Source organism: Vicugna pacos, chromosome 6 (assembly GCF_048564905.1).
Source record: "Vicugna pacos chromosome 6, VicPac4, whole genome shotgun sequence".
Taxonomy (NCBI): domain Eukaryota; kingdom Metazoa; phylum Chordata; class Mammalia; order Artiodactyla; family Camelidae; genus Vicugna; species Vicugna pacos.
Window position 1 is genome coordinate 20555764 of NC_132992.1, and position 27020 is coordinate 20582783.

Here is a 27020-nt window from a genome sequence, read left to right on the forward strand (position 1 = left end):
TATATGGGAACTACTAAAAGCTCGTTTATTTGGTTCACCCATTACTGAGAGACTTCTAACTTGCTGTTATTTACATGAACCTGCTATCCAGACTACTTGCCAGACTTCTCAAGCCATTCAGTAATCACTCTTTAATTTCATCATCCATTTCTTCCTTAACACTCAGCATTATTTTCATCAAACATGTTCTTAACAGGCATAGATGATCTATTTTCACTTCTCCAGCCTTTCCTTCCAGACCACTGCTTGCTTCTCATGTCTTTCTTAAAAACTCTCCCTGACAACCGTGGTGTCACAATACCAATTCTACTGCCCATTACTGCCCCCGCCCCCCAGGTTCAGACATCTCTCGAACCCTGTATATACCTCACATACCCTTAAGAGAATTTCCTGCCTTAATTATTTCTATCCTCTTACCTGTATATTACTTTATAGTTTATAATGTGCTTTGACATGTTTCATCACCCCTTTCACAGGTGAACAAACTGAGGCTCAGAGAACTGCTTTGTCTAGTAAGTGGATGAGTTCTTAAGTTCTTGAATTCAGGTCTTTTGACTCTGAACTTTATGCTCCTTGTATTAACCATACTCCTAAGACGTCACCTCAAGTCATTTATTTCTAAAGGTCTCCTGCAGTGACTCTCAAACCCATCTGTATACATTAGACTCCTTTGAAGCTTAGGGGAAATAGTTATCAAAAGCCTCATCATAGCCAGGAACTGGGGAGGTGGGGAGAATGGAGACGTTAGTCAAAGGGTACAGACTTCTGGCTGCGAGACCTTATGTTCCAGGGACCTAATGTAAGCATGACTATAGTTAATTCTATATTGCACACTTTAGTTGCTGTGGGAGTAATTTAATGTCCTCACCATAGCAAAAAAGGCTAATTATGTGAAGGTGAAGGATGTGTTAACCAGCCTCATGGTGGTAAACAAGTATTTCACAATATATGTGTATCAAATCATCACATTGTACACCTTAAATTTACACAATGTTATATGCCGGTTTTACTCAATAAAACTACAGGAAAAGTCTTACCACAGAGACTAAGGTGAGACCAGCATGCTATTTTGTAGTTATATTGGTTTAAGTTATTTAGCCTATTACATCAAATATAATTTCCTCAATTTAGCTCACCATAATCTGGCTCTTTCTTGCCATTTTCTAACTTTCAAAACTAACTCCTTTATTCAAATGTTTTATTCCATTTTTGCACTTCCGGTAGTTACAGAAATTAAGAATGCCGTTCATCCTAACGTCATCACTTTGAATAATGGTAATTAAGAAACCTAGGTTCTAATCTCAGCTTTGTCATCTTGGGCAGACACTTTTCTAGACACATTTCCTTATCTGTAAAATAAAAAGGTACACTCAGAAGACAGAATTTCCTTCTAGTTTAAAAATTGCTTGGCTCAAGACCAGGGAGGTGTATAGCTCAGTGGTACAGCATGTGCCTAACAAGCACAAGGTCCTGGGTTCAATCCCCAGTACCTCCATTAAGAAAGAAACAAAACAAAAAGCCCAAAATGTAAGAATATTTTGTTGGCTAAATTGATTTTATAAACTTGAGAAAGCTTTGTATTTATGTACTAACATGATTATGTAAGAATGCCAAGGCCTTGGAAATAGCATGTTGTAGTGAGGTCCTGGGTCACAGCCCTCCCTGACCTTCAGTTTCCTTATCTGTTTTTCCTTATTCGTAACCTCCTCTATGTTCCTTATAACATGTCTGTTCTGAAGATCAAAAAGGAAAGCAATGTAAAAAAATTTGTGTACTTGTAAACAAAAAAAAGCTCTTTACAAATACAGATTAGATACTATAGTTTCTAATGGCTGACAAAATATCACCAAAGAAGAGTGCTTCCATAAAAGTTTTATTTATCCCCACAACAACCCTGTGAGGTAGGGTGATCAGGGCATTTGAAAATGAGAAAACTAAATCTACATTACTTGTTCACGGCTATACTGCATAGTAAATATGTAGAAATTAAATTGAAAATTTTAAATGTCTATGACTTTATATTGATTCATGTGGAAAAAGGGAGAGAGAATATTATCTCCCCTCTACCTTAATGCCAAAAGGACACTGCCTTGAAAAATCCCATTTCAAAAGATGAAAGTATTTAGTTGCTTATTTCTACAAAGATTTATAAAATAAAAAAATAGTGAAGTATTTTACAGTTATATATATAATGGTCTCATTCAGGGATATGTCCTTCAGCTGTGTATATGATCAACTATTCCAAGTGCTAGAAATGCAAACTCTTAAAAAGTATGAAAGACAAGAATGATAATGAGCAGTAGCCTCAATCTTCTTTATTATTCCTCCATGTATCTTGAATAAGTTCTGTGAAATCTGGTCCCAGTTAAAAAAAAAGAAAACTGTACCACAAAGAGATGTCTGATAAACTGTATTTTGTTGCCTACTCTCAACTTTCAAACCACTGTCACATTATTTAAAGCAGTGATTTCCCAAACCTGGCCGCTAGAATCACTTGGAGAGCTTTTTAAAAACAGAACTCTCAGGCCCCACTCTATACCCCGTGAGATAATCTTGCAGAGGCCAGGCCTCAGGAATCTGTATTTCAAAAGCTCCACAGAGTCATTCTAATGAAGAGTCAAGCTTGGGACCCACTGGTGTATTTCAAAATGCTAATAACTAATATCAAAACCATAAAGTAACTAAGTATAAACTTGTTGCTCTCATCCCCCTTTAAAAATTGTCTCAAAATGCATTATAATCCTGGAACTCTTGCCTCTGGGCAAGTAATTTCAATTCAAGATACAGAGAAACATTTTATAAAAATGTATCCTAGTGAGTGAGACTTGGATTCCAATAATAATTTAAAAGTAGCATTTAAATATAAGATATTGAGTTCTGTGATTCTTATTCTGAAATTTAAAAATGTATTTTATACAGGTTCCTAGCAAGCTTTTAACTCAGGGGAAGACATGAAAAGTAATGACATAATCAAGCACATCAGCACTGAAAAAATACTATTCTCAAATGTAGCTCATGAGAGGAATAAGAAAGTGAATGAATGACAACCTAAGGCCTTTTGGCCCATACATTTTTGTTCCCAGTCCACTCTTCCCCTATAAGGGGAAATAAAATAAACATTCTTTCCTAGTTGCTTGGCATAGTTATTCGGTGGGTAACTATTAACACTAAGTTAATTTAGATACACAAGATTAAAAGAGGTAACAAATAAATACCTAGGAAGACAAAGAGAAGTCAGGTCAGAAAACCTTAACTAGCTAATGATGCAGTATATAACACCATCATGTTAGTACAATTAAATGAAGGCTTCAGTGTCCTTTACATTTCAGCTTTATGTGACTGACACAAGATGTGGAAGAGATCTGGTCCTCATGAAGAAGTCTGTGCTCGCTGTAAAGATTTGTAGGAATAATGAAATGCTTTCTTCATTGATGAGATGAAGTCTCTCAGTTTTTCAGGCAAGTTGACTGAACAAAACAATGAAAAACAAACTTCTTTAGATGGCTGAATGAAAGTAATATCTAGCTGAGAAAGTCATTGGCCAAAGATAACTTTTTTTAAACGATTCTGTTTAACCGGCTCCCCCCGAAAGAACCCCCCAAAATAAACAAACCAGAAAACCAGAGAAATATAAAAAAACAATGTACACATCCATTTCCACTGACAGTTACAAGAAAATAGCCATTTATAGGAGTTACAATGCTTTCAACAAATTCCTCCAAAATTTTGGGAAACAAGATAAAGCCATCGGGTAAATAAATACACATACTAACTAATATAAAACAATTTATGCTTTCAAATTGTTACCAACTCTCTTTTAAGACCCAAGGAGAAATATGGTGATATAAATCCGATTAGGGCTACATATGTTACATGGAATTAAAAAACACAACTGATTAAAACATCCTAACAATAATACAAATATTTAAAAGAATGTCTTAAAAGTCAGACATTTATTACTGGAAATATCACAATTATAGTCTGTACTTCAGAGTTGTAATGTGTATATAGGTCACTTTTTCTGTGTCTTATCAGGTAACCATCTCTCCTGCATTTACTATAGTCAGTTTTTAAAAGTTCAAGTTTCCTATGTGAACTGAAGGGGCTGGGCACACCTCAATTCATAAACATCTCCATTTAACTAATGGAAGTGTTTAAGATAACATCTACCAACAAATAAAGGAAAAGAAGGGGTAATAAAACATTAGGATGGAAGGAAGCTGGATAAGTCTTTATAAGTTATTTTAAATTTTGTATTAACAACAAATTTTAAGTGACTCAAATAAAGTAATGAAAAATATATTAAATTGATCTCAAGAAATTTTCTCAGGCTATATAAAATTTTCCTTAGTTTATTTCTTTACAGAATCCTGTTTGGTTTAATTCACCTGTCAGTTGACTTAAAGGAACTCTTCTATCAGGGGATCAAAAACAACTTTATCAATAATAAAAGATGATAAAAGTCGGTGTTATTTAAATGCCCACAGGCGCAGTGGTATATATAGGTGCTTACATTTTCCTTTTAGTTATGGGAAAGCCCTTTGAGACAGTATTTAATCACAAAAGCTTTCAGCAATTATAATGCATGCTGAAAGTTTGGATCTGGTATAGGTTTTGGGTTCTGCTGTTTGAACATAAAAAGGGAGCAAAGAGAAATGTAACTAGGTTCACAATTTTGAGCAAGAGCATATGTAAAGGTAACGTATGTACATTTTATTTCAAGAAAGACAGAAGACAAACAGCATAAAGATGCCCAGATGCCCTAAAGATAAATACATTTCAAAGATTCTCATTAAAATGAATCTGTAGTATTTTTTCCTGCAAGCAAAATACCTTTCTTTAAATTAAAACAAAAACAAACAAAAAACCCCCAGTATTCTGAATTGCAAATGCTTCTGCTTTTTTTTGCAGAAAATCTGCCATGATTATTTTTTTAATGAATAAAGATTTTCCACAAAACAGGCTTGCTCTACATGCTAGATTTTTAAACAGTTCAGTGACACAATATGCTAACTACATACACAACAGATAATATAGTAAGAAAACACTCAACCTGATGAAAAGTTAAAATCTTCATTAATACACTGAAAACTGACATAACTCATGCCTTTAAAATCAAAAATACAAAAATTAAATGTTTTCCTAAAAAGATTTCCTTATTTTAAGGATTCATTTGAAAATGAAGCTGCATGTAATTTGTACAATAAGTTGTACAAGTAAACAGGTAATATACATAAAAAATTAAGTGACATACTCCTCAATTATCAGTTGTCCACCTTTAATTTCCAATACTGTACTTTCTTAACAAGCATACAAAATATCAAACTTCTCTTTAGAAAAAGTGCCGTTCTTTGACATCCTTTACACGAAAACAGTCTGAGCCTGTGGCATGTTAATGCAGTTGAGAGGCAAAGCATACTAACTTTTACAAATTCTACCTTCCATAAAAAGCCTCCCGAAAAGGAGATTACACACCACTATAAAAATATCAACCTCTTGTGGTAGCTGCATTAGAGAACCAAGGCTTGAAGACTATTTTTATATAGCATAGAAAACCACTATGAGAGCATATTAACTGCATTGGTGGCTTGGGAGTTTTACTGTGCCACAGGATAATGCATAGCTACTGTAATGTACCAAGACTGTTACACAGTTTTAAATTGATTGTAACCGAGAGCATAACAGAGGTACTACCAGCCCATGCAAAATAACTAAAAATACTGAATCACTGTGCTGAATACTTCATTCCTGGAGAAAACCAAAGGCAACAGTAACCAAATCAAGCCCAACAACAGGTGACCAAACCCATTCTCCTCAAAGATTGGTGAGCACAGTGAAGTCTGAGGTATACCTTTATCCATTACATCTGTGTGCCACTGCAAGATATTACCACTTGGGAACACATGCCATCACAATGGTTTAAATCTTTTGAATATTAGTCATTCATATATTCTTATCTACCCAGTCTCTTGATTTTTGAAAAGATTTCACCTACAGTAGGATATTACAGAAACAAAATATAAATGCATGTCTTTCTAAATGAAACTTACATGGACTAAAAGTAGAGAATATTTTTAAACAAATATACAATATGCAGGCAGACAAAGCAGGAAAACGGCCATTCAAATGTATAATAAAAAAACTAAAAATTGACTATTTCCAGAAAACTATGAAGCGCCTCAACTAAAAGGAATGCATAATGAAATTCTAATCTAATACAGGTCAAAAATGTAAAAAGGTTATAAACCTTAACAGGAAAAATAAAACAACTTTTACTGGCCATTCCTGTTGAAATGAGAATTTTAAAGTAACAGAAAAGTGGCTACAAACCCACTTAGAGCACCAAACAGAGAGAAAATAAAAGTCCATTTTCATCTCTGTTATTATCATAAAATCCTGTGTGACTACAGGTCAAACTGCTGGTGGCAGAAACAGAATTCTTTATAAACTGCAGATGTCCTGTACATAAAAAAATTCACTGGAGTTGCACTAGTTCTAAAGACTCTTCTGTTTTAGCCTACCTACTGTATGTATTCAATCTGAGATAAAGTCTCTTTCTGTAACCCTTGATTATTATTGGGCACCAAAGATAAGAAAAGCAAGACGGGGTACAAAAATGCAAAATTTCAACAGTAATGGCAATGTTTTTGTCTTAGTCCAAAAGGGTCCTGCATTCTCTCCCCCTTCAGTGATTTGACAAGTCTTTGTACTTAATCTGGGGGCAGCAAATCATGCAAGCGAAATCTGTCTCTGATGTGAGGTCGAACATCTTCATTCTGTGTGGAGAAACAAACATTTTAAAAGTCACGTAATTTCAAAAACACAATCCTCATAACCTTATGAACATTCTTACTCTGCAGAGAAAATATATCACCATTTATTTTACAACTTACATTATTTTGTTTGCCAAATAAAAAGATACTATGTAGAAGAAATTAAATTCAGATTAAAAAAAAAAAGCTGGTCATTAATGTTTTAATTTTGTAAAAAAATTACACAATAAGAGGCCAAACCAAAAGATAAGTAAAGTCATTAAGCCACTAAATTCTACTTTATACAGTAGTTTTAAAGTTAATCCATGGGTCCAGGGGGAAAAATCCCAGAATAAAGTTTAAGTAGCATAAACATTAATTCTAGATCTGAACGATGAAATCAATTTAATACAACTAGTTAGTGACTTGCAAGAGGAAGTCCAGAGAAATGAAACATTCAAAGTATATATTTAAAAATACTGCTAAATATAATTTTAATATAATTTATAAGATTCAAAATGCTTGTAATCTTTTTCCAACTTCTGCCCTAATCTTCCATGTTGACTTAAAAAGTCAGTACACATAAAGGAGTTAAAAAGATTAATTTCAATAGAGCTGAGGCAATAAAAACACTAACAAAAGGATAAATGTAAGATACACTTACCAGTTCTACAAGCTTCTCCAGAAATGGAATCAATTTTAGAAGTTCATTGTCATTTTTATCCATAAACCAGCTTTCTATAGGGATTCCATTAGATAGCTAAAATGATAAATAAGTAATTAAATCCTATTTTTATGTACATTTGGTCTACTTTGGAGAAGCTTAAAAAAGAAATAACAGATTTAAGCAAACATTAATCCACAAGTTCCTTTAAAAAGGAATGCCATCAGAGTTTATGCTTGTCATGTTATTTGACAATTTAATAGTGCAAGAGACAGATGCTAAGGAATAAATTGAAGCCTAATTGGTTTTTCAGCGTAATTTCTTAGTGTATATAAAACTTAACAAAAGGAGTCATTAAAACAAGTTTTGCATTAACATCACTAAAAACATAACTTTATTCATTCAAGAAATAGTTACTATTAGTCAATGCTAAGCATTCTGAATGAAGGACTATTGACAATCTAAACAGAGAACACTATCAGAAAACATACACTCTTATGCAGGGACTGTGTCCCATTCATTGTTTTATTCCCAACAATTAGCAAGATAACCTGAAATACAGTAGGAATATAACAAATTGACTCAATGGTATATGGTTGATGAGAAAGTCTAAACACAAAAATACAAATCATATTTATTTTATAGTAAATAATCTTGAGGATAAAATATCTTTCTTTTAACATTTACACAGAACATTATGTTTGAGATGGAGAATGACAAATTATTTTACCTAGGAACTAGGATGAAATTCTTAAGAACATATTTTAAAATGCAAGCAAATAAAAGTAGTGACCTAAACTGAACATATTTCAATACTGTATGCAAATTTTCCCCTTTTATTCTTTTTTTTTACATTTTATTATGGACATTTTGAAACACAGACGTTAAGGGCAAATCTTGTTTCATCTACATCCAACCCACTTTCCACCATCCCCATTCTGTACTGATTCACTGTGAAGGAAATCTCAGACATAACACATGAACATATTCATAACGTAACTACATCTTGCAAGGATAGCTCATCTCTAGTTGAAATTATATTTCAAAGAATCACTGACAAAGGTACAAATATACTGACAAAATAGTCTAAGAAAATACTTCAGAATTTTCAAACAGACCAGAAGAATATGGTTAAGCTATCTGTAATTCTTAAAACATGTTTACAATTAAATCATTGCCTTAACAACTGATAAGAACGCTATTAAATGATACATATCTTACAGTCCCTTCTTATTCAGATTTATTACTTAGATTTTTATTTATGTTGCACTTCATTTAGAAGAAAAATTTCCACAAGGAATATACCAATTTGGCATTTCTAATTCTAAAAGATGACACTCAACAGGGAAATTCCACCAGTGAAAATTAAAATTCTGTTGTCCCATCATATTGTTTGGCAGCATTTGTCTCAGTCTGTTTAGTAATCCTCTTCCTACCTGATATGCAAAGGCTTGTGGTGAGTTGTCAATTATTATAGTTTTTGAAAGATCTCTTCCAAGGATATTTAAGTCCTTTATATAGTTTCCTTGTACACAAACACAATGTTCACGGAAAAGCCGGTGCCTAAATATAAAAAAAAAAATGAATTAACTAAAAAAAAAACCAAAAACCCACCACCAAAAACAGCAACCCTCTAAAAAGCACATCATATACTGAAACATATATAGACATACACATACCATAGGCTTTACAAGTTAAGCCTTATCATTTTCTCTCACAAAGAAAATTCAAATAAGAGTGTGGGCCTAATAAGCTCTGAGCTACAGTTCTATTACAAAAATTCTTAACAATTCTTGAAACCTTACAACCAAATATTACCATGCCTTAAAGAACTTCTGTTTATTCTAAAATGTTATATTAAATGATAAAGAGGGATTAAAAACTCTGTAAATTGTTTTTGTAATTTATTTACCCAAGAAAGCTCAGTTCAGATGCAGCATCTGGTTGTCAGCGAGGTCCTGCTTTTTAACCAATTTTCCAGATGGTTGACTGAGGCACAAGGAGGTCAAGTGACTTGCCCAAGGTCACACAGTAAGTCAGTGGTTAGCCCCGCATTGGAACCCAGGATCCTCCTGGCTCCCAGTCCTTTGCTCTAACCAGAAGACCACACAGCCTCCCTATCCCTGTACATGCCAGAATAGAAAATATAAGAAGGAATGTCCGTGTTGGCATTTAAAAAAATGTTTTTAGTTTCTCTTATAGTTTTTGAGAAAAGGTGCAGAGGGCAAAACATTCCATCATTTCAGCTTTTCCCAAACACCCACCTTTCTTTTAATTTTGTGTGTGTGTTTATGGTCACTTGAAAAAACAAGGATTGAATGAAATGATGAATTCAGATTTAGGTATTACAAATGTAAACTGATCTTTCACTGGTGAAACTGACAAAATTATGTATCATTTAAAAAAGCTACTAAAAGTTTTATAATAATACTTATAGCCTTGTAGTAATTATATAATCTCCATTTACCACTCAAAATATTAGTCTCTGAATATTCCTAATAACTGATACAGATCACTGTGAAATAATACTCCATCTGTATATATTAATAACTTGGTAGTTTGGCTTCCTTGTGTCTTAATCCCAAGAAACAATTTTTCAGGAGCTACAGCTTACAAATATCTAATTTTTAATTATGCAATTTCAAGAAGGGCATTTTCTACCAACAAAACCTGTCATAGCTCTAACAACAAAAATCAACCTTAAAAATATCAGTGCCAGTAGTGATGGCAAAAAGGAAGAATTTTACAACCAGACAAAAGGTAGCAGAAAAGGTTCTTTCAAAGAATACTTTTAATTAGTTAAATGATCATCTACCTCTGAAAGGTTTAAAGGCAGTCCTATTGTGAAAAAGTAAGACTAGACAAAAGAATTTAAGTCCTGGTTAGATCTAAGTAAGATTACATATTTTATTTGTATAAACATTTAGATATGAGGAAATTGGAGAGGCAGGTACTACTGCATATACATGCAAGTCACTATTGGTAACTTTTCTCCAATGCAGCAAACTTGCTAGAGATAGGAAACAACTGAATATGTATGTAGATACAATTAGTTTAATTAAATTATACTAACCTCCTTTCAGTTTATTCAGGAATCTGAGGATCACTAGCATATATTTGCAGTTTGAGAAACTACTTTTGCTAGTCATCAAATCTGCATTTGGACTCATGAGATTCAGAGATCATAGAAATTTCTGTGTCTACCTTATCACCAGCACAGATAACTCCCTATAGTGCTCTAATGAATTCTATATACTGTTCAATAAGTTTTTTCTGTTTTAAGTTTTTCAAAATACAACTAGATAAAACAAAGTTAAATTCCTAAAGGTGTGGATTTTATAAAACTAGTTTAAAAGAGGAGTGTTAATTAGTAACATTATAGTTGCATGACTATGATCTGTCCCCTAGTAAAATGAAAGCTCCAAGAGGGAACGGTTGGTGTTGCTCACCACCGTTCCCTGGAACATTTGAGGGGCTGAACAGAAATCTTCAGAATGAATGAAGCCATCAGAGCAAAATCACTTGTATACTTTTATTAAGGTTTGGTAAAATGAGCATAAGTTACACTTTTATGAAAAGAAAGTAACATTTTCATTTGTGGGTCTGAAGCTTGCTTATATATATGGAAGATAAAATGGAAACTGACTACAGGACAAATTTTGATCCTCTAGATTAAAAAAAGTCAGTTCTATTTATAAGGAAAAAAATCTTCTGAATGTGGACACTAGGAAAACCCTTTCACCATAGTTGAAATTACTCAGTAATACTATTAACAGTAGAAATTAAATTTAAGGTTTTCCACTAAGACAATATGAGAGAAAGTATTTAAGAAATGAATACCCAGCTATTAAAGCCTTTATAAGCCTTCTGTGACATCTCTCTCAACTCTTGATCAAAACTCAAAGATTAACTCCTACATCTAAGAGGATGCAGCAAGACTGCTGAGTCTTATTATCTTACCTCACTTGACAGAAATAATGAAACTAATTTTCAAATTGTTTTAAATAAGTTACCCACGGCACTCCCACCTAACCAGGAACACACTGCATCTGCTGGCTCAGGACACACACAAGGAACTGAGTCCAGATCAGGATAACCCGAGTGACTAAACCAACTGCAATTTCCAATTAGATTCATGTAACATTTTCTTTCTACGGAAGATAAATTTGCTCTTTAAAAAAGCAAAAGAGTTTGATCCTTTTTGTTAAAATTAACTAATTTCTCTATGCTTAAAAAGGTGACATAACATGCATTATCTCAGAGACATAACGAAGTGAAAACATCATGCACACAGTGAAAAATTCCACATATCACCAATCTACCCCCAAACCCAAAAGAAGTAAGGATACAGATGTACAAGTGAATAAATATATTTGATCTTTGTATCCTTTAAAGAACGTCTGTCTGGAGTTAAATAATTAGGAACTCTTAAAGAGTTTGGGGGCTTTAAAAAAATTCACTTTTTTTTTACCATTTAACACAACAAATCTCTATATATGCAGCCAACTGAAAATGGCTATCAAAATTAAATAGAATCATAGTAATTTCAGAGATAAGTGTGACAGACATTTCCACTATTTCTTAATTAAATTTACCTGACCAGTTGCTTTTTAGGGTCTAGTATGTTCAGTAACTTGTCTGCATACACCTTCTTAGAAGCAGTAAAAAGAATGATCTATAAATTCAGGGGAAAAGAAGTAATCATTATACATGATCTAAATATGGGTACTACATTGAATAAAATAAAAATACTTAGGTAATTAGCTTAAGTATGTTTACCTCATACATCTGAGACATTCGTTCCAGGAATTCCCTGAAGAATGGCCTTAATCTCACATAAACCTGAAGAAATAACAAAGACAGGCTTCAGCAAATAAACAGAAACAGAAACAACTTATTTATAAGATAGGTTCTAACTTTGGATATAATTTAAAAGTTTGTATGTTAAAATAATACAAAAGTTTACTAAGCACCACTCAACCAAATATATTTCACACACCAAAAGTCACTTAGAACAATCTTCTGGTAGGGCAGTAATAATCACTGGTGATCATTTGACTTTTTAATAGTTAAATAGCAGCATACAATATAGTCCTTCATGAAATATAATTTTAAGAAACATTTAAACTAAAAATGGCAGGTTTCCTCTGAGATTTTGATCCACCAATCAGCTCCATCTTCCAGCCAGGTAGCATCCATCCAATTATTAGGCAGGCTGTGTATCCACTTCTGGCTGACCTGTCTCAATGACCTTCCTCAATAATTACTCAGAATTTCTTTTCAACAATCACCTGCTAAGAATACCTTTATTTTAAATTCCTATTAAGGTAATTAATAGTCAAGAAAGAAATGTCTGGATTGGTGGGTTTAAATAACTGGACTTTTCCAGAAATCAATCTTGTTGTTCTACATTTACTGATTCAGATGTGGTATCTAAGTTAGTACTACTGGGTTACCTGAGATTAAAAATGTAATAGTCAAACACACCAGTTATCAAAACCAACTAGCAATACCAGGAAAGACTACAGTACCCAAAGAACTGCCTTATATACATTATTTTCTTGTTTCTGTGTCTGTCTTCTTGCCTACATTTAATGTAGCTCTTGTAATATACTCAATATTTAAAAACCACAGAAATGTAAGCCATGAACCACTAAAACTGATTTACAAAAGATTTTGACTCCTTTAAATTACATTTATTCTGTACTCTACTCAAAGGTGACAATTATCGTCAAATACCATGAACAACACATACTGACAGAACACCTATGCACCAGATTCACTCAATTCAGATAAAGAACTGAAAAATACTGACGGCAATAAATTAAAAAAATCTAGGCTACATGGAATTTAACTTTGTCATCAATACACATCTAAACAAAAATGCCCTCATGATAAAAACCTAGATTTGGGAATATGTTAGGGCCGACCAGGGGAATCAGGCAAAGGATTCTAGGAGGTAGGGACTACATTCTACCAATCTTTGTAATTTCCAAAGCCCAAAGGGCATAAGACAATGCCAAACACATAGCAAGTACTTAATAAAAATCTGTTGACTAAATTAAATAGTATTGCCTCAAGTTAAGCAATATAAACAACAGAGAGAAAGAGGGGCAACCCTACTTACTACCCGAGGACCAACTGAATTTCCTTAAGAACTGATGACTTGTAGGAGAAAAATTTAAAACAATTATTAACATGCTAATAATATCACTCTATCCCTGCCTACAGGCTTTAATAATAAAGGTTTACTCACTTTAAATCCTTTCAGTCAGTCGTTATATCTCAAATTCTTGACTAATCAAAATCAAAATAAGCCACATACCCTCATTTCTAGCAAATAAAAATAACAAAATCCTCAGTATCCAGTCACTATTATTTAGGATGAGGTACAAATTTTTTAACTAGGGGTTACTCTTCTAATTAATTTTAACATTTTCTTCCTGAAATACTGGTATACTTTGGTATACTTTTCAACACATCTTATTTGTTTGGTAATCCAAGTAATTGATAGATTTAGAGATAGTACTACCTTAACTGGCAAAATCAATTTTTTTTAATTATGGAACTTTTCAAAAGACTTGTGATGGTTAAGGAGAAAAACAAATTCTGCCAGTATTTTTTTTCAATTAACTTATCTCATGGAAGATGATAAACTGTGCACCATCAGAGCCTTCTGTTTGTTGCTTAAAAGGCTTCAGTAAAAGGCATTTAATAATTACAAATATTTAATCTTTTTATACGTTTAAATCTTTTTTCATTTGCTTTCAATCTCCCTGCTATCACTTGCTCCATACTGTAAGCTAAGATCAGCAGGGCCTCTATAATTTGGGATTTGTTTCCTCTCAACACTAACACACTTCACCATTGTAGAGGAATACTTCTATTTAAATAATATTATCTAAGCAGAATAAGTGGAACACTATACAAAGATGACATTTTCCAATTTCTTACACAGTGACTTCCAGATTAGGTCAAAATTATAATTATGCATTCTACTACTTTGACTATACTTAAATATAAATCTCAAAATTTAATGACTTTCTTAATATGCTTGTTCACTGGTGAAAAGTGGCACTGAGACAGAGGAATATAATGCTAGAGTGTTTCCTCACCATGAGAAAAGAGTAACTATTGATGGTAAAAGTTCCTATACTCAGATCAGATTTCACCATTTGAACAGGAAGGTGTTTCAGGATTAAAAGACACAGACAGAAACTGAGGTGGTTAGTTGAAAAAAAAAGAAAAAAGAATGTAGAAAGGTACAGTGAGCAGGGGTGGGGGTGGGACCACATGGGGTTCTGCCACATGCCTATAAAGGCAAAATGTCAGAAAGAAAAACAGAAATAGGGACATAAGGCCAGCAGGGTCTAAGTCATTTAGATATGTATATTAAAGCAGAAATATATAGAAGTCAAAAAGCACTAAGCACTGTCCAGTAGGAAACAAATAAAGAACAATTGTATGGTATGTATAATACAATGAGACTACAATCACTTATTGTGTTAGGTCAGAGATACACAAACATACAGATACACACATATACATGCTGCCAAATGCTTCAAAATCTATTCCACAAGTGCTCTTAACTCCATTTTTCTTCTCCTAACCTTCTCATAACAAAGATTCTTGTCCCAAGCTGCCTATTTCCTATTTTCTTCATTTCTCCACTACTTAGTACTTCAGCAACTGTCCTTCTTCAAACTTGCAACTCTTAAAAACCATGTAGTCTCCCAAATGTAAGTACTAGGTCAAAAGTTTCACTTCAGACTGGTATACCTATGTTCCTCCAAATATATAGCAATTATTCTATCTACACAACAAATAGTTTTAATCTATCACTAAATGAAATGTATTTCACTAAATGAAATATATTTTGAATAAAATCAAAAGTTTAAAATCATGCATAATGGTATAATAAGGAAAAATTATTATATTAAAATACCATACCCAAAGACATGTCTTAAGTAAGACTGACTACTACCCAAAGACTGGGATTTATGAATATGTCCATTATGTAAAACTTTTTTTGGTACATTTCATATCCATGACTCAATTTATTTTGTAACTGGAAGTTTGTATCTCTTAATCTCCCTTACTTATTTCTTTATATGTCCATGATGTAAAAGTCCAAAACCAAAATCTACTAGAATAGTATCTGCAAAATAGTGATAATGGAACTAATCTTGTATAATGTTGTGGGATGATTTTACCAGAACTTAATACATTGACACTTCTTGATATGAACAATATCTGACAGTCAGCCTGTATTTTCTTTAGTACTAAGACAAAAGAATGTCCTATAATTGTGAATATTAGATGATCCTAATAGGCCATAAATGGTTAAGAGAACTAGATTTAATAAAAATAGCCATTAAAATAGCAATCCAGTTATGAAGTGATTATAAATATTTTGTGACAATCTGTCTAAATTCAAGTTCATGTATAAGTATGCAATGTTAAGTTATATACACTAATATCTATTATTTTACCAAACCATTACCTAATATCATAAAGTTATACATGACAAAAAAAAAAAAGAGGCAGTTTCAATTTGTGAGCAAGTGATTAACAAAAGGATTTCATACAGGTGAATCTTTTAAGGAAAAGTATTTCTAAATAATTTTAGGCACAAATATGACTAACATATTAAAAAAGAAACATCTTTAGCAGTTTTTCCATGAAATCCATGAAATCCTTTGAACTTACACTGTTACAGAAAGAAGGAAAAATAAGATAAAATCAGTGGTATTCTCCTACTTAAAGAGTATGGTACCTCTAAATTAAAAGATGATCGGTGAATGCCATTTATTTAATCAGCAGTAAGAATTTAAGCAGTAGAAAACTAATGCTAAAGAATGTGAAGAATGATATGCTACAGGTATTAAGTAGATATCACAGGTATAGGGGCTCTCCCAATTTTTTCAACACTCCTGTATACCTCAGTTTCTTTATAAAATGGGTATAACAGTACCTACATAGAATTGTATTAATAAGTTAACACGTGTTAAGCACCTAGAATAGTGCCTGGCACACTGAGATTACCAATACTATTATTTAAAAGTAATTAGCCATAAGAGGAATAGCTGGAATGAGTAGGATTTCATGGGGGCAGAAATGGGTAATCTCAACCCAAAGAGAAAGCCATATCTGTATTTTTAGAAGAGGTAAAGTCAGTTGATTACCTAACTATTTAATTTAGTTAATATTTTCTTAGCATCAATACCAGAGCATGGAGACAAAGCCCAAACCTTCTCCATAGAAAGAGGGTTGCTCAGGTAGGCCCTGTGGAGGCCTCAACTTCATAACCCATTGGGTGATTTTGCAAGTCATCTTTTGCTTCATACAATTCCAATAAGAGGTAGATGGCTGCTGGGGATAGTATCTGTAGGTGGGTCAATCTGAGGATAAATAGGTAAATACTAAAATATCAGAACCAGTAAAAATAAAAAACAAAACCCTCAAACTAAAGCTTCTGCAAAACTTTACACTGCATTGAACAGAAATAAATTTGAAAAGGTATTTTCTTATATAGTCCAAATAGGATAACGTGAAGCTTAATGAATTCATATAGAAGGTATATTAAAAACAGCAATGAAGCATTAGTTTTTAAGTCATCACCATTTTATATATATATATTTTTAAATTTAAATATGTATGTATACATATTAATATATATATTAACTACTGTTGTGTTTATATTATCAAGTCTACTCATTTTAAAAGCAAAAAAAAAAAGCCATTTAGTGAAACACAAAGTTGTCTTTAAAAACAAATTCTAAATTTTGATGCCTCCAATTTAATATCCTTAGTAATCAACTGTCACCTCTCCTACATTTGCAGAATATTCTCAGCTATTGAACAAGAATTTTTCATGTATTTTTTAAATGGACTACTTCTAATTTAGACACATTTACAAAGGATACAAAGAATTCCCCATGAAATACATTTTCTTATTTTTGAGAAGTAGGTAACTATAAGTTTCAGCTATATCTTTCTTTTTTTAACCTAAAAATTAACCTAAAAAACAGCCATGATGAAAAAATTATTACCAATGACTAAGTATACTAATAAGGATGGGAAAGTTACTTAAAATTTATTTTTAATATTGACTTACAATTATCAAAATATTGTTCCCTACCAGTTATAAAATATTACTTTTATCCTCAGTACTAAGTAATGCTAAATGTCTATGACCCCAGATATTTTATTTAAGGCACAAATATATATACTGCTTGTCTACAACAAAATTATGCTTTATAAATGTCAAAATAAAATGCTTCGGTTAGTATCAATTTAAGTCAGAGTTGGAATGGAGGAAAAACTTGATTAGGTATTTACTAACAAAACTCCTCATTTAAATGATTGCTTTTTTCTTCATGAAGCAAAAACAATACCAAGTTTTCTAGGAAAGACTGTGGAAAAGAAACAGATGCCACCGACCCTCTACCTCTGTTGTTCTGTGGTACAAAATACTTGAGATCCTTATGAAAATCACCCTAGACTGTAAGTTTCCCAAGAAAACAGACACGCTATAATAATGGGGATGAGGTTGGGCTTTGCTAAACATGGGGTTTCCCACCCACCTCTCCCCCCAGCTTTTCCCATAAAAGCAATCTCTACTAATAAAACAAAGCATCCTTTAGCAAGTAGCTCCCTACAGGATCCTATCTCTCCTTGAGTGCTTACCACAATCTGATTTCTGGACAGCTGACCCAAAGTTTGTTGATTTTACTGATCTTCAGAAAGCCACTGACTGGCTAAAGTCTTATTGGTGAACAGAGTCAAAAATCAGATGCCCCTGCCATACTTTACAGAATGAGGAGTTGGACAACACAGTTACGTTTGGTTGCACTGTGGTGAAACATATGAGGCATCTTCTTTTTGTCTTCAATTAGCCACGTTTGGGCTGAGTAGCTCTATTACATCTTCAAAAAACTGAGCTCCAGTTCTTGATGGAGACAGAGGAAGGTCATTGAGGAGGTGGTTCAGCTCAAGAGCTAAGTGAAAAATCTGTCTTTTGATTCAGTCCTGCTTGTGGATAGAAGTCATCTTCTGGATGGAAGAGGGAGTGAGATGACCTAGAGTCTTGAACTGGTGGATCTGCAGGAACAGAAACTAAATACAGTGGAGACCTCTTAACTGAGTAACACCACGAGATGGATTTCCTGACAATGTGTCAATATAAGCTAAATATAGAGTTTAAAACATGTGCATTGGAACTGATCATGCACTTGTTTTTCCAGATATCAAATGCATTTGTACCATTCTATGAATAAATACGTTTCCCAATATCTAATTGTAAAACAATTCATGGAAGAACTACCAATTAAGGGGGGAGAAAAGACCCATTCAAACAAAAATCTGTAAGTTTGCCTTTGTGAACGCCATACTCTTGCTTTAAAAACTCAATTCTTCTTTCAAATGACTTTTCTCCATATACACAAACTACATAATCTGTCTATCCATATAGTGTCAGTAGTAACGTATCAAATTTTGAGTTGGATCTTTCACGTTTTTCTATCTCCTAGAGAAATGGAAATTCCAGTACACTCAAGGTACTAAATTGAGCCTTGAATAATCTACCTCCTGGTATATTCCAAAACTTGCATTAACTAAGTCGAGTCCTACTTATCAAAAGAAGAGGATATATCATGAAGTAAGGCAATCTTTAAATGTGAGTAGTGACCACCTTAAATTTCCCTCAAACTTTCATCTGAAAGAAAAAAAAAAAAAAACAAAAAAAACAAGAAAGCCCATAACCAGATTGCAGTGGACCTAATTTTAAACTGCCCTATATATTAACAAGAATTTTCATGAATATTTGGTTACTTACTTCCATTTAGAATCTGAATATGTAAATTTACTGCATATACTCTCATAATTAGACCAAGGGCCAGCAAACTATACGACCTGTGGCCAAATCCAGACCATCATTTATTTTTGTAGATAAAGTTTTATTGGGACATGCTTATTTGATTATGTACTATCTGTAACTACTTTCATGCTACAATGGCAGAAAAAGTAGCTGCAACATACACTGTAAAATCTAAAATATTAACAACTGGCTGTGTATAGGAAAAAGTCTGCCAACCCCTGATATAGACAATTATTAAAACATACATAAGATAATTTACATTTTAAACTGTTTTAAAAGAAAGAAGAACAAGAAACAGAATTAAAATTAGATATAGATCTACCATAACAAACTTACCACAAAAAGAAAGCAAAAGTAAACTAAATCCCAAGAGGACACTTTATCTGGCTTTGATTCAGATGAAGGATTTGATCCTATCTTAACATTACCAATTATTTTTAAGAGTATATACATGAATATTATGGAATTAACATATTCAAGAATATATAGATAAATGCCATGAAACTGTTGCCTTAAAAATGTTTAATTTTACAATGTGAATTTCATCTCAGTAAGTTATTTTTTAAGAGTACATACAGTATTTTACAGGTTTCTACCTTTAAGTGGGCCACATTATATTGCAGTGGTTAAATATGTAAGTTACATCTTACCTAATAATGTGGTTTCTCCAAAATCTCTTAGATCATCCCAGACCCTTGTGTTTATTTCTTCTTTGCCAGTAGATGGAGACAACACCACTGAAAGTTTAAAAGACATCATTCCCTGTTTAAAGGGAGCTTGCTGGTCTGAAAACTGGGGGAACCCTAACCCAAGATTTCTTCAGTTATTTTTAAAAAAGCAGATAGAATGGCTATGCCAAAACCAGAAATCCAAGGGAATGTACCCAATATTAACTATGGACACCATCAGAAACTTACTGAAAGGGAACTAAACTGCACACGATGTGTAACTAAATAGTAGTATCAAAATGCAATCATCTTTATAACTTTTAAGATTCAAACTTCCTACTCACTGCACTTGATTTAGGCCAGCTCATTTAATTTTTCTGGAAAGTATAACTCAGATATACAAGCAAAAGTGTTATTTGAATTTCACAGAGATAGATGCAGTACATATGAAGTTTTTAAAAAAAGTATCAGTCAAATGAGCTGCTAGAAGCCTTTCATTCAAAACAAGACAACTGTCCTGATCCATATGAAATAATAAGAATTTTAAAAAGAAAAGAATTAAAGAAGAAATGGTGGAAGCAGTAAGAAAAAATTTAATTTATGGTCATACTGAAAAGAAATACTCATGAAGAAGAATCAACTCGTCTACTTTCCAAGTTTCCTATTTTACTACTAAAAATTAAATAAACAGACCAAAACCATCTGCAAGAAATAAATTTCAAATCTGGAAGTTTAATAAGTCAACTTAAAATAATTACCTATAGTTTCCAATAATGGCTTTCCTTTCCAAACTAAGTACAATTTTGAACATAAAAACAAGATTATGAAGCTAAAAAGAGAGAACATATTGCCACAAGTCCTTGAAGTGTGCCAAACAAAAACAACCTATTTGGCAGAAAACGTCGCCTTTAAGAAAAAGATTTATCTTAAACAAATAATATCCAGTTAAAAAGTAATAAAAAATCTTATAATCCCTTATTGTTATGTATATTTTGCTCATCCTCTAATCACATATTAGAACTAAAATACTGTTTACATCAAAGGGAAATAAATATAGTATTCAGATACTACCATGCCTACAATACCTTTTCTAGGTTAAACAAGAACTGACAATAACTGCTTAAATAAATCCTCCTATGACTTATTACGAGATGAGGTAGGTAAAGTAGACCATGAACCACAAACTTCTATTTAACTCTAAAATTTTATGACTCCCAACAGATAATAACTATTACTTGTCAAGAAACCTATACCCACATTCTAACTGCCTATTAAGAGTACCTACACAACCATAAAAACCCTTTCATCATTCACACGGTTAAGTGTTCTGTGGCTTTATTTAGTTAATCCTTGGGTTGGCTTCCTCTTGACAAACAACAAAGTTTTTGACCCTTTCCCAATCCAACAACTGGTATATATGAAGATAATGCTAATTAAATAACAGCCAAGACAGAAAGACACTGCAATTTTCAAAGTATATTCACATACATTAATTAAAACTTTACGACAGGAAAATCTCAAAGGTAAAGACTATGGCCAACACACAGAATCCACAACGAAATGTAAATGATATTTTGCACTGTCAGCAGTCCATCAACACAGATAAGGGAGAAATGCTTATACTCCCAATTTTTTTAAGTAAAGCAGCAACTAGAAGAGTACCCTGGAATTCTGTGATTAATATAAAGTAGATCAAGTACACTGCAACCTACAGACCATGTTACTACAAAAAGGCAATAAAAATGACCAACAAGGAATTAGTTTTCTTGATATTAATTGGATTTTGAAAAAACAAAAACAACAACAACCCCCCCCCCCACCAGCACCACCAGGTGTTAACCTAACAAGTTCTTCTTGGGGATCTAAGATGTCAGTGCTCCTGCCTCCACCTGCTGGCAAACAGATTTCGAAACTAACACAGATCACTGGGTGAAAAAAGTTCATTTTTTGAGTAACAAATTAGTGTTGTTTTATGTAGTTAATACTTTGTGTTAATAAATCATTAAAATATCGATGAAATCCATCAATAATAAACACATTAAACTTCAGCAAAAAAAATTTTACAAAATATTTCTTGGTTCAGAATATCTAATAGGACAAAACTGAAGTTAAAAAGTTTTAATTACCTGATAAATGACATCTTGGAAAAGGACTGGAAAAGTAAGTGCTGCATCTTCTAGCTCATTTAAACTACAGTGTACTAGTGTTTCATCCTTAAAATAAAAAGCACATATTGAATGAACCAAGCTATTAAAAGGCATTTCAAATGATAAATTTTTGTATCATGATCACCTAAAACCATTTATTAAAGCACTCATTCACACGTGGAATTTTGTATTTATAATACATTACTGTGTGTGGCACAGCAATTTGGGATAGAATTTTCTAAGTCACTGGTTCTCAGGTGTGGTCCCTAATAGCAAGAGCATTAGCATCATCTGCGAACTACTAGTTAGAAATGCAGAATCTCCAGCTCCACTTCTGATAATTCAAACTCAGCAAGGAGTAGAGAGGAGCCCAGCAATCTATGTTTTAATAAGCTCTTCAGGTGATTCGATGCATGCCCAAGTTTAATAACCACTGTACTGAGTCCTGCAATTGCCAACTTTCTGTTAAGTAAACATATACTCTCTTATTTGTTTTTTTTACAATTTGCCAATGGAAGTTTTGAATCTAATTATCTAAAAATTACATCTTCTATTCATTTATAACTCATCTTTAAACCTTTTAAAAGATTTTCACTTAAAATGAATTATTTTAGTATCTGCTGAGAATGTTTCACAGACATAAACATTGTTTAACTAAATTAGCAGTCAATCAAGACTTGTCATCTTTGATTACCAACATTATTTTCTCATTAAGATGATAAGAAAGTAAGGATAATTCAATCTAAGATATATGCAAATATTTCTGTCTCAAATCTTGAATGATTAACAAACAAGACTTCTATTTGTAGAAAGTGACAACACACACAAAAAAATAAAGGCTGCTAATTAACTACCCCCCCAAATTTTCAATGAGTTTAAGATGAATTAAAATGAAACACAAATGTTCATACCTTGTGATTCCACATCTTATTAGCTGGAGTGTTTCTTTTAACCTAAAGTTAAACTCTGGGGAGGCAAAGAGCAAAAAATACTCTAGATATGCCTCATTTTCTTTTAATAGCAATCAGACTACACAATTCAAGGTATTCTCTTAGCAGTTAAAAAAAAGGCATTCTCTTTCCTATAATTGAATCATAACTAATTCTACTACTTCTTCATTTACAGCCTATCTAAATTTTGATTGTTCTTCTTTATCCAATTCTGTAAACTTACTCATTTATGCTCTCAATTTATTTCCTTCTCAATTTACCTTCACACTGGATTAAAAATTTTATGGTCAAACTTGTTACCATGACATCAACTGCTAACATAAAAATCTAGCCAAATCTCTTTTTCAGTTTCTCCACTAACTTGTACATCAAATTTAAACTACTCATAATCAGTTTCAAAATTTTTCTCTTTTTCTGCTCATCCTCTAATAAACATCTGAAATACTTAAGAATTCTGGACACTATCTTACATCTCTTTGGCTAGGAAAAGGCTAGGTGCTGAACTTTCAAAAGAGAACTACACCTGCTAGTCAAGATTTAAAAGGGTATGCATTTCCTCAAGATAATTTATTTCATGAGGTTATAAATGGTACATACTTTTGTTAATATCAAGAAATTATAGGCATATGATAAATAATGGTGACCATATATTAAATTTGGTTAGCAAAAGATATGAAATGTTCAGTTTTCAAAGCTCTCCTGGTACACTAAAATATAAATTTTTAAATCACACCAAGAGAGCATATTAAAGGTTTTATCAGTCAGCATTAAGAAGTCATGATTCTATCTTATAATAACCTTTAATGAAACAGAATATAAAAACAAATATATGTATGTATATGTATGACTGGGAAATTATGCTGTATACCAGAAATCGATACATTGTAACTGACTATACTTCAATTTAAAAAAAGTCATGATTTTGAGTCTATTAATAAAGTTATTGATATTAAATAATATTAAAAATAAGAACAGAAAAAGGAGTATGGTCTTGCATAAGGTTAACTCATTGAGACCTAAGTTATATTTGGTCCTTCAGGGAAACATGATCTTGACATACACACAAAAGTGACATCTAGGTATGAAACGAAATTAAAATTTATCGGGAGATTAAACAAAAAATCACAAGGGTATAGGAATAAGGGGGAAACAATTAACTTATTTTAAATAGAAAAATAAAACCCAATTTATTGTCAAAGGGTATTGGATACCAATAAAATGGGAGGATCCTGGCATCAAACTGTGCTTTAATTAAAAACATTTCTAAACACCTAAGTCATGTTTACAGTAAATGTATGTGTGAAGCTATTCATTCTCTTGTATTCTTTCAGGTATCTGGGCTAGCATTTTTTAGAAAGAATTTAACTTCTTTATTTTCCCTAACACTATAGAAAATATACTTACCAAGTCTAAAACTAGGGAGAATTCTGGTGTGCTTCTCGTTTTCAATGGAAGAGCAGGTTTCCTATTTAGTTGTTCTTCTGTCAGTGGTGGAACATGTTTGATGAAATAATAGCTATAAATCAAATTTTAAGAAAATTTCAACATTTCTACTTTTCATAAATGTAAAATTTATTACTAAATTCAGTCCATCTTTAAGTCTGTAATTAAATAATGCACATTTAATCTAGTAAACCAAACTTATAAAACATGTAAGTAAAAGTGAAAATACACAAATCAGTATTTCAGTAACTCAGTAAAAGTATTAATACCTACAGGTCAAATGCTCTCTGCAATCTAGCATGCAGCCACCCTACACACATGTACTTTCATTCTGTTCCAAATGGGAAAGGGGAAGGAAAAAAAAAAAAACCAAAAACTCACGGGTCAAATACTTCCCAGTCTTCTTCATAGGTGGCCTCTGCGTGGGCTGATGAATAACCACTATCTGGAGTTACTGGTGCTATTTAATAAAGTGAAAAACAAAATGTTGCTTTTACTCACTTAATGCTTCCAAGAAGTATACAATTTTATTGCCTTTATTAAGTCTTCCTGAAGCCCTGTGTATTTCAGGTTAAAGATAAGATAGAAATAATTCATAAATAATATTTAAAAGCAAATTTATGAACACATAGATCTAACTCTGGATCCAAAAGTGAAAAATTAACCATTACAGACAAAATGGCAAGCTATATCAAAATTTAAATCCCTAACAGCTCAGAGAAAATTTACTACCTATTACTAGAAAAACACACTCCACAAAAATTCCTAACTAGAAGACGTTTGTATGTGTTAACCATAAAAATTGCACGGTTCTCTTATAGCAGTAATATGTCACAAAGTACATTGTACATACAGTCAATTTGTATGTGCTAACAATGGATTCAAAGGTAGTTTTTAACCTAAGGTCCATGAACCCCTGAAAACTTATGAAAATAATGTTTTATGTACATTTTCCCAGGAATCTCAAAGTTGTCTATGATCTTAAAAGTTAAGAAATGCTCCTCTATATAGAAATCACTGCTTTAGTAGACACACTGTTTTACTTTTCATTTACGACCAGCTTAAAAATAATCAAGAAGCAATTCTATATTCCATGACACATAGTCCATTCTACGTTCCAGCTAAAACTCTATCAATTGATAGAGCTTTAGAAATTATGTTGGGAATTTTCTAAAACAGTATTTACAACTTAAATTCAAAGAGAGGACAAAGATAACTTACAAACTAAACAGGTAATGTCTCAGAGATGAAAGTTTAAGGTGGATGCTAGAGACTGAATGTTTGTGTTCCCCCAAAATTCATGTGTTGAAACCCAATCCCCAATGTGATGGTATCTGGAGATGAAGCGTTTGGGAGGTCATGCGGTCATGAGGGTGGAGCCTTCATGAATGAGATTAATGACCTTATAAAAAAAGACCCCAAAGAGGTCACATAGCTTCTGCCATATGAAGACACAGAGAAAAGACAACTGTCTATGAACCAGAAAGCAGGTCCTCAGCAGACACTGAACCTGCTGGGCTTTGATCTTAGATTTCCTAGTCTCCCAAAGTATGAGAAATAAAGTTTCTGTTGTTTATATGCCACCTAGTCTATGGTAACTTCTTATAGTAGCCTGAAAGGACTTCAATAAAAATTGCTGTAATCTGTGTATAGGAATGGAAAATTGGTGGGTAACAGTCTTTCAGGACAAAAAAAACCCTTCTTTTTGCTATTATCATGTATTAATACATTCTGAGATAGAGCTAATACAATGTGTATGTTCAATAAATGACAAAGATGTAAAGCTGAACTTTTGTTCACCTCTAACAACTTCATGCCAATTGACAGTTCATCAGCACACGGGGACAAATGTTAAAATAAATCTTCCTACCAGTTTACTGTTTTAAATTCCTATTAACTTCAGAAAATGGGGGAAAGAAATTAATTAGTATTTGAGCACCTCCATGCTAAGCACTATCCGTATTTTAATCTCATTTAGTCTTAAAAATTCTAAATTATTAGTATCATTTAGTCTTTAAAATTCTAAATTAGTACCATTTTAAAGGTAAGAAAACTGTCTCAGAGAGCTTAAATAAGCCACCTAAAATCACACAACTAGGTAAATGGTAGAGCAAGCCTCCTCCTTTCTTTTTCTCTTTGGCTGTATTCTTGAAGTCAAGGAAAAGTAACACTTATGTCACATATTCATCTTTTAAAATCAGCAAAACTCTTACTTCTTTTCTTTCATGATTCTCCCAATCAGAGTAACTACAATGTACCACCTCATCATGTTGGTCATTTATGTGTAACAGCACTAACCACACTGTACAGCAATTTTTGTGTATGCTTGGCTCATCAGTTAGATCATATACTCTTCAGGATCAAGAAGTGTATCTTATTCACCTTTATAAACAGTGCTCACAAAAAACAGGTGTTCAATTAAAAGTTAGGGGAATAAATGAATGAATGAGACAAACAGATTAAGTCTTACTTTTCCTCTCTAAAAACTAAAGTTATAGAAATCCCTCTTCCATCTTTA

General features: G+C 32.6%; 1 protein-coding gene, 2 long non-coding RNA genes and 1 other non-coding gene across 9 annotated transcripts in view; 3 read left to right on the plus strand and 1 right to left on the minus strand.

Annotated features, from left to right (window-relative positions):
* The window catches only part of LOC140696810 (uncharacterized), a 65766-nt gene that overhangs the window by 5202 nt on the left and 33544 nt on the right, over nt 1-27020 (plus strand). The gene's annotated exons all lie outside the window — the stretch shown is intronic.
* On the plus strand, nt 229-3435 carry LOC140696809 (uncharacterized). The gene is made up of 2 exons (XR_012073343.1): nt 229-512; nt 2920-3435. It is a non-coding gene; the product is annotated as an uncharacterized lncRNA (long non-coding RNA).
* Nucleotides 1422-1495, plus strand: TRNAV-AAC (transfer RNA valine (anticodon AAC)). Its single transcript has one exon. It is a non-coding gene; the product is annotated as a tRNA-Val (tRNA).
* CTDSPL2 (CTD small phosphatase like 2) overlaps nt 4693-27020 on the minus strand; it is a 65270-nt gene continuing 42942 nt past the window's right edge. For all 6 annotated transcript variants that reach the window (XM_031672840.2, XM_072962540.1, XM_015237215.3 and 3 more), the window contains 8 exons: nt 24884-24962; nt 24464-24575; nt 22089-22175; nt 12196-12258; nt 12012-12091; nt 8853-8979; nt 7417-7512; nt 4693-6776 (listed from right to left, as the gene is read on the minus strand). In XM_031672840.2, coding sequence (XP_031528700.1) covers nt 6711-6776; nt 7417-7512; nt 8853-8979; nt 12012-12091; nt 12196-12258; nt 22089-22175; nt 24464-24575; nt 24884-24962 — 710 coding nt within the window. In that variant the 3' untranslated portion in view covers nt 4693-6710. The remainder of the gene's footprint in view (nt 6777-7416; nt 7513-8852; nt 8980-12011; nt 12092-12195; nt 12259-22088; nt 22176-24463; nt 24576-24883; nt 24963-27020) is intronic.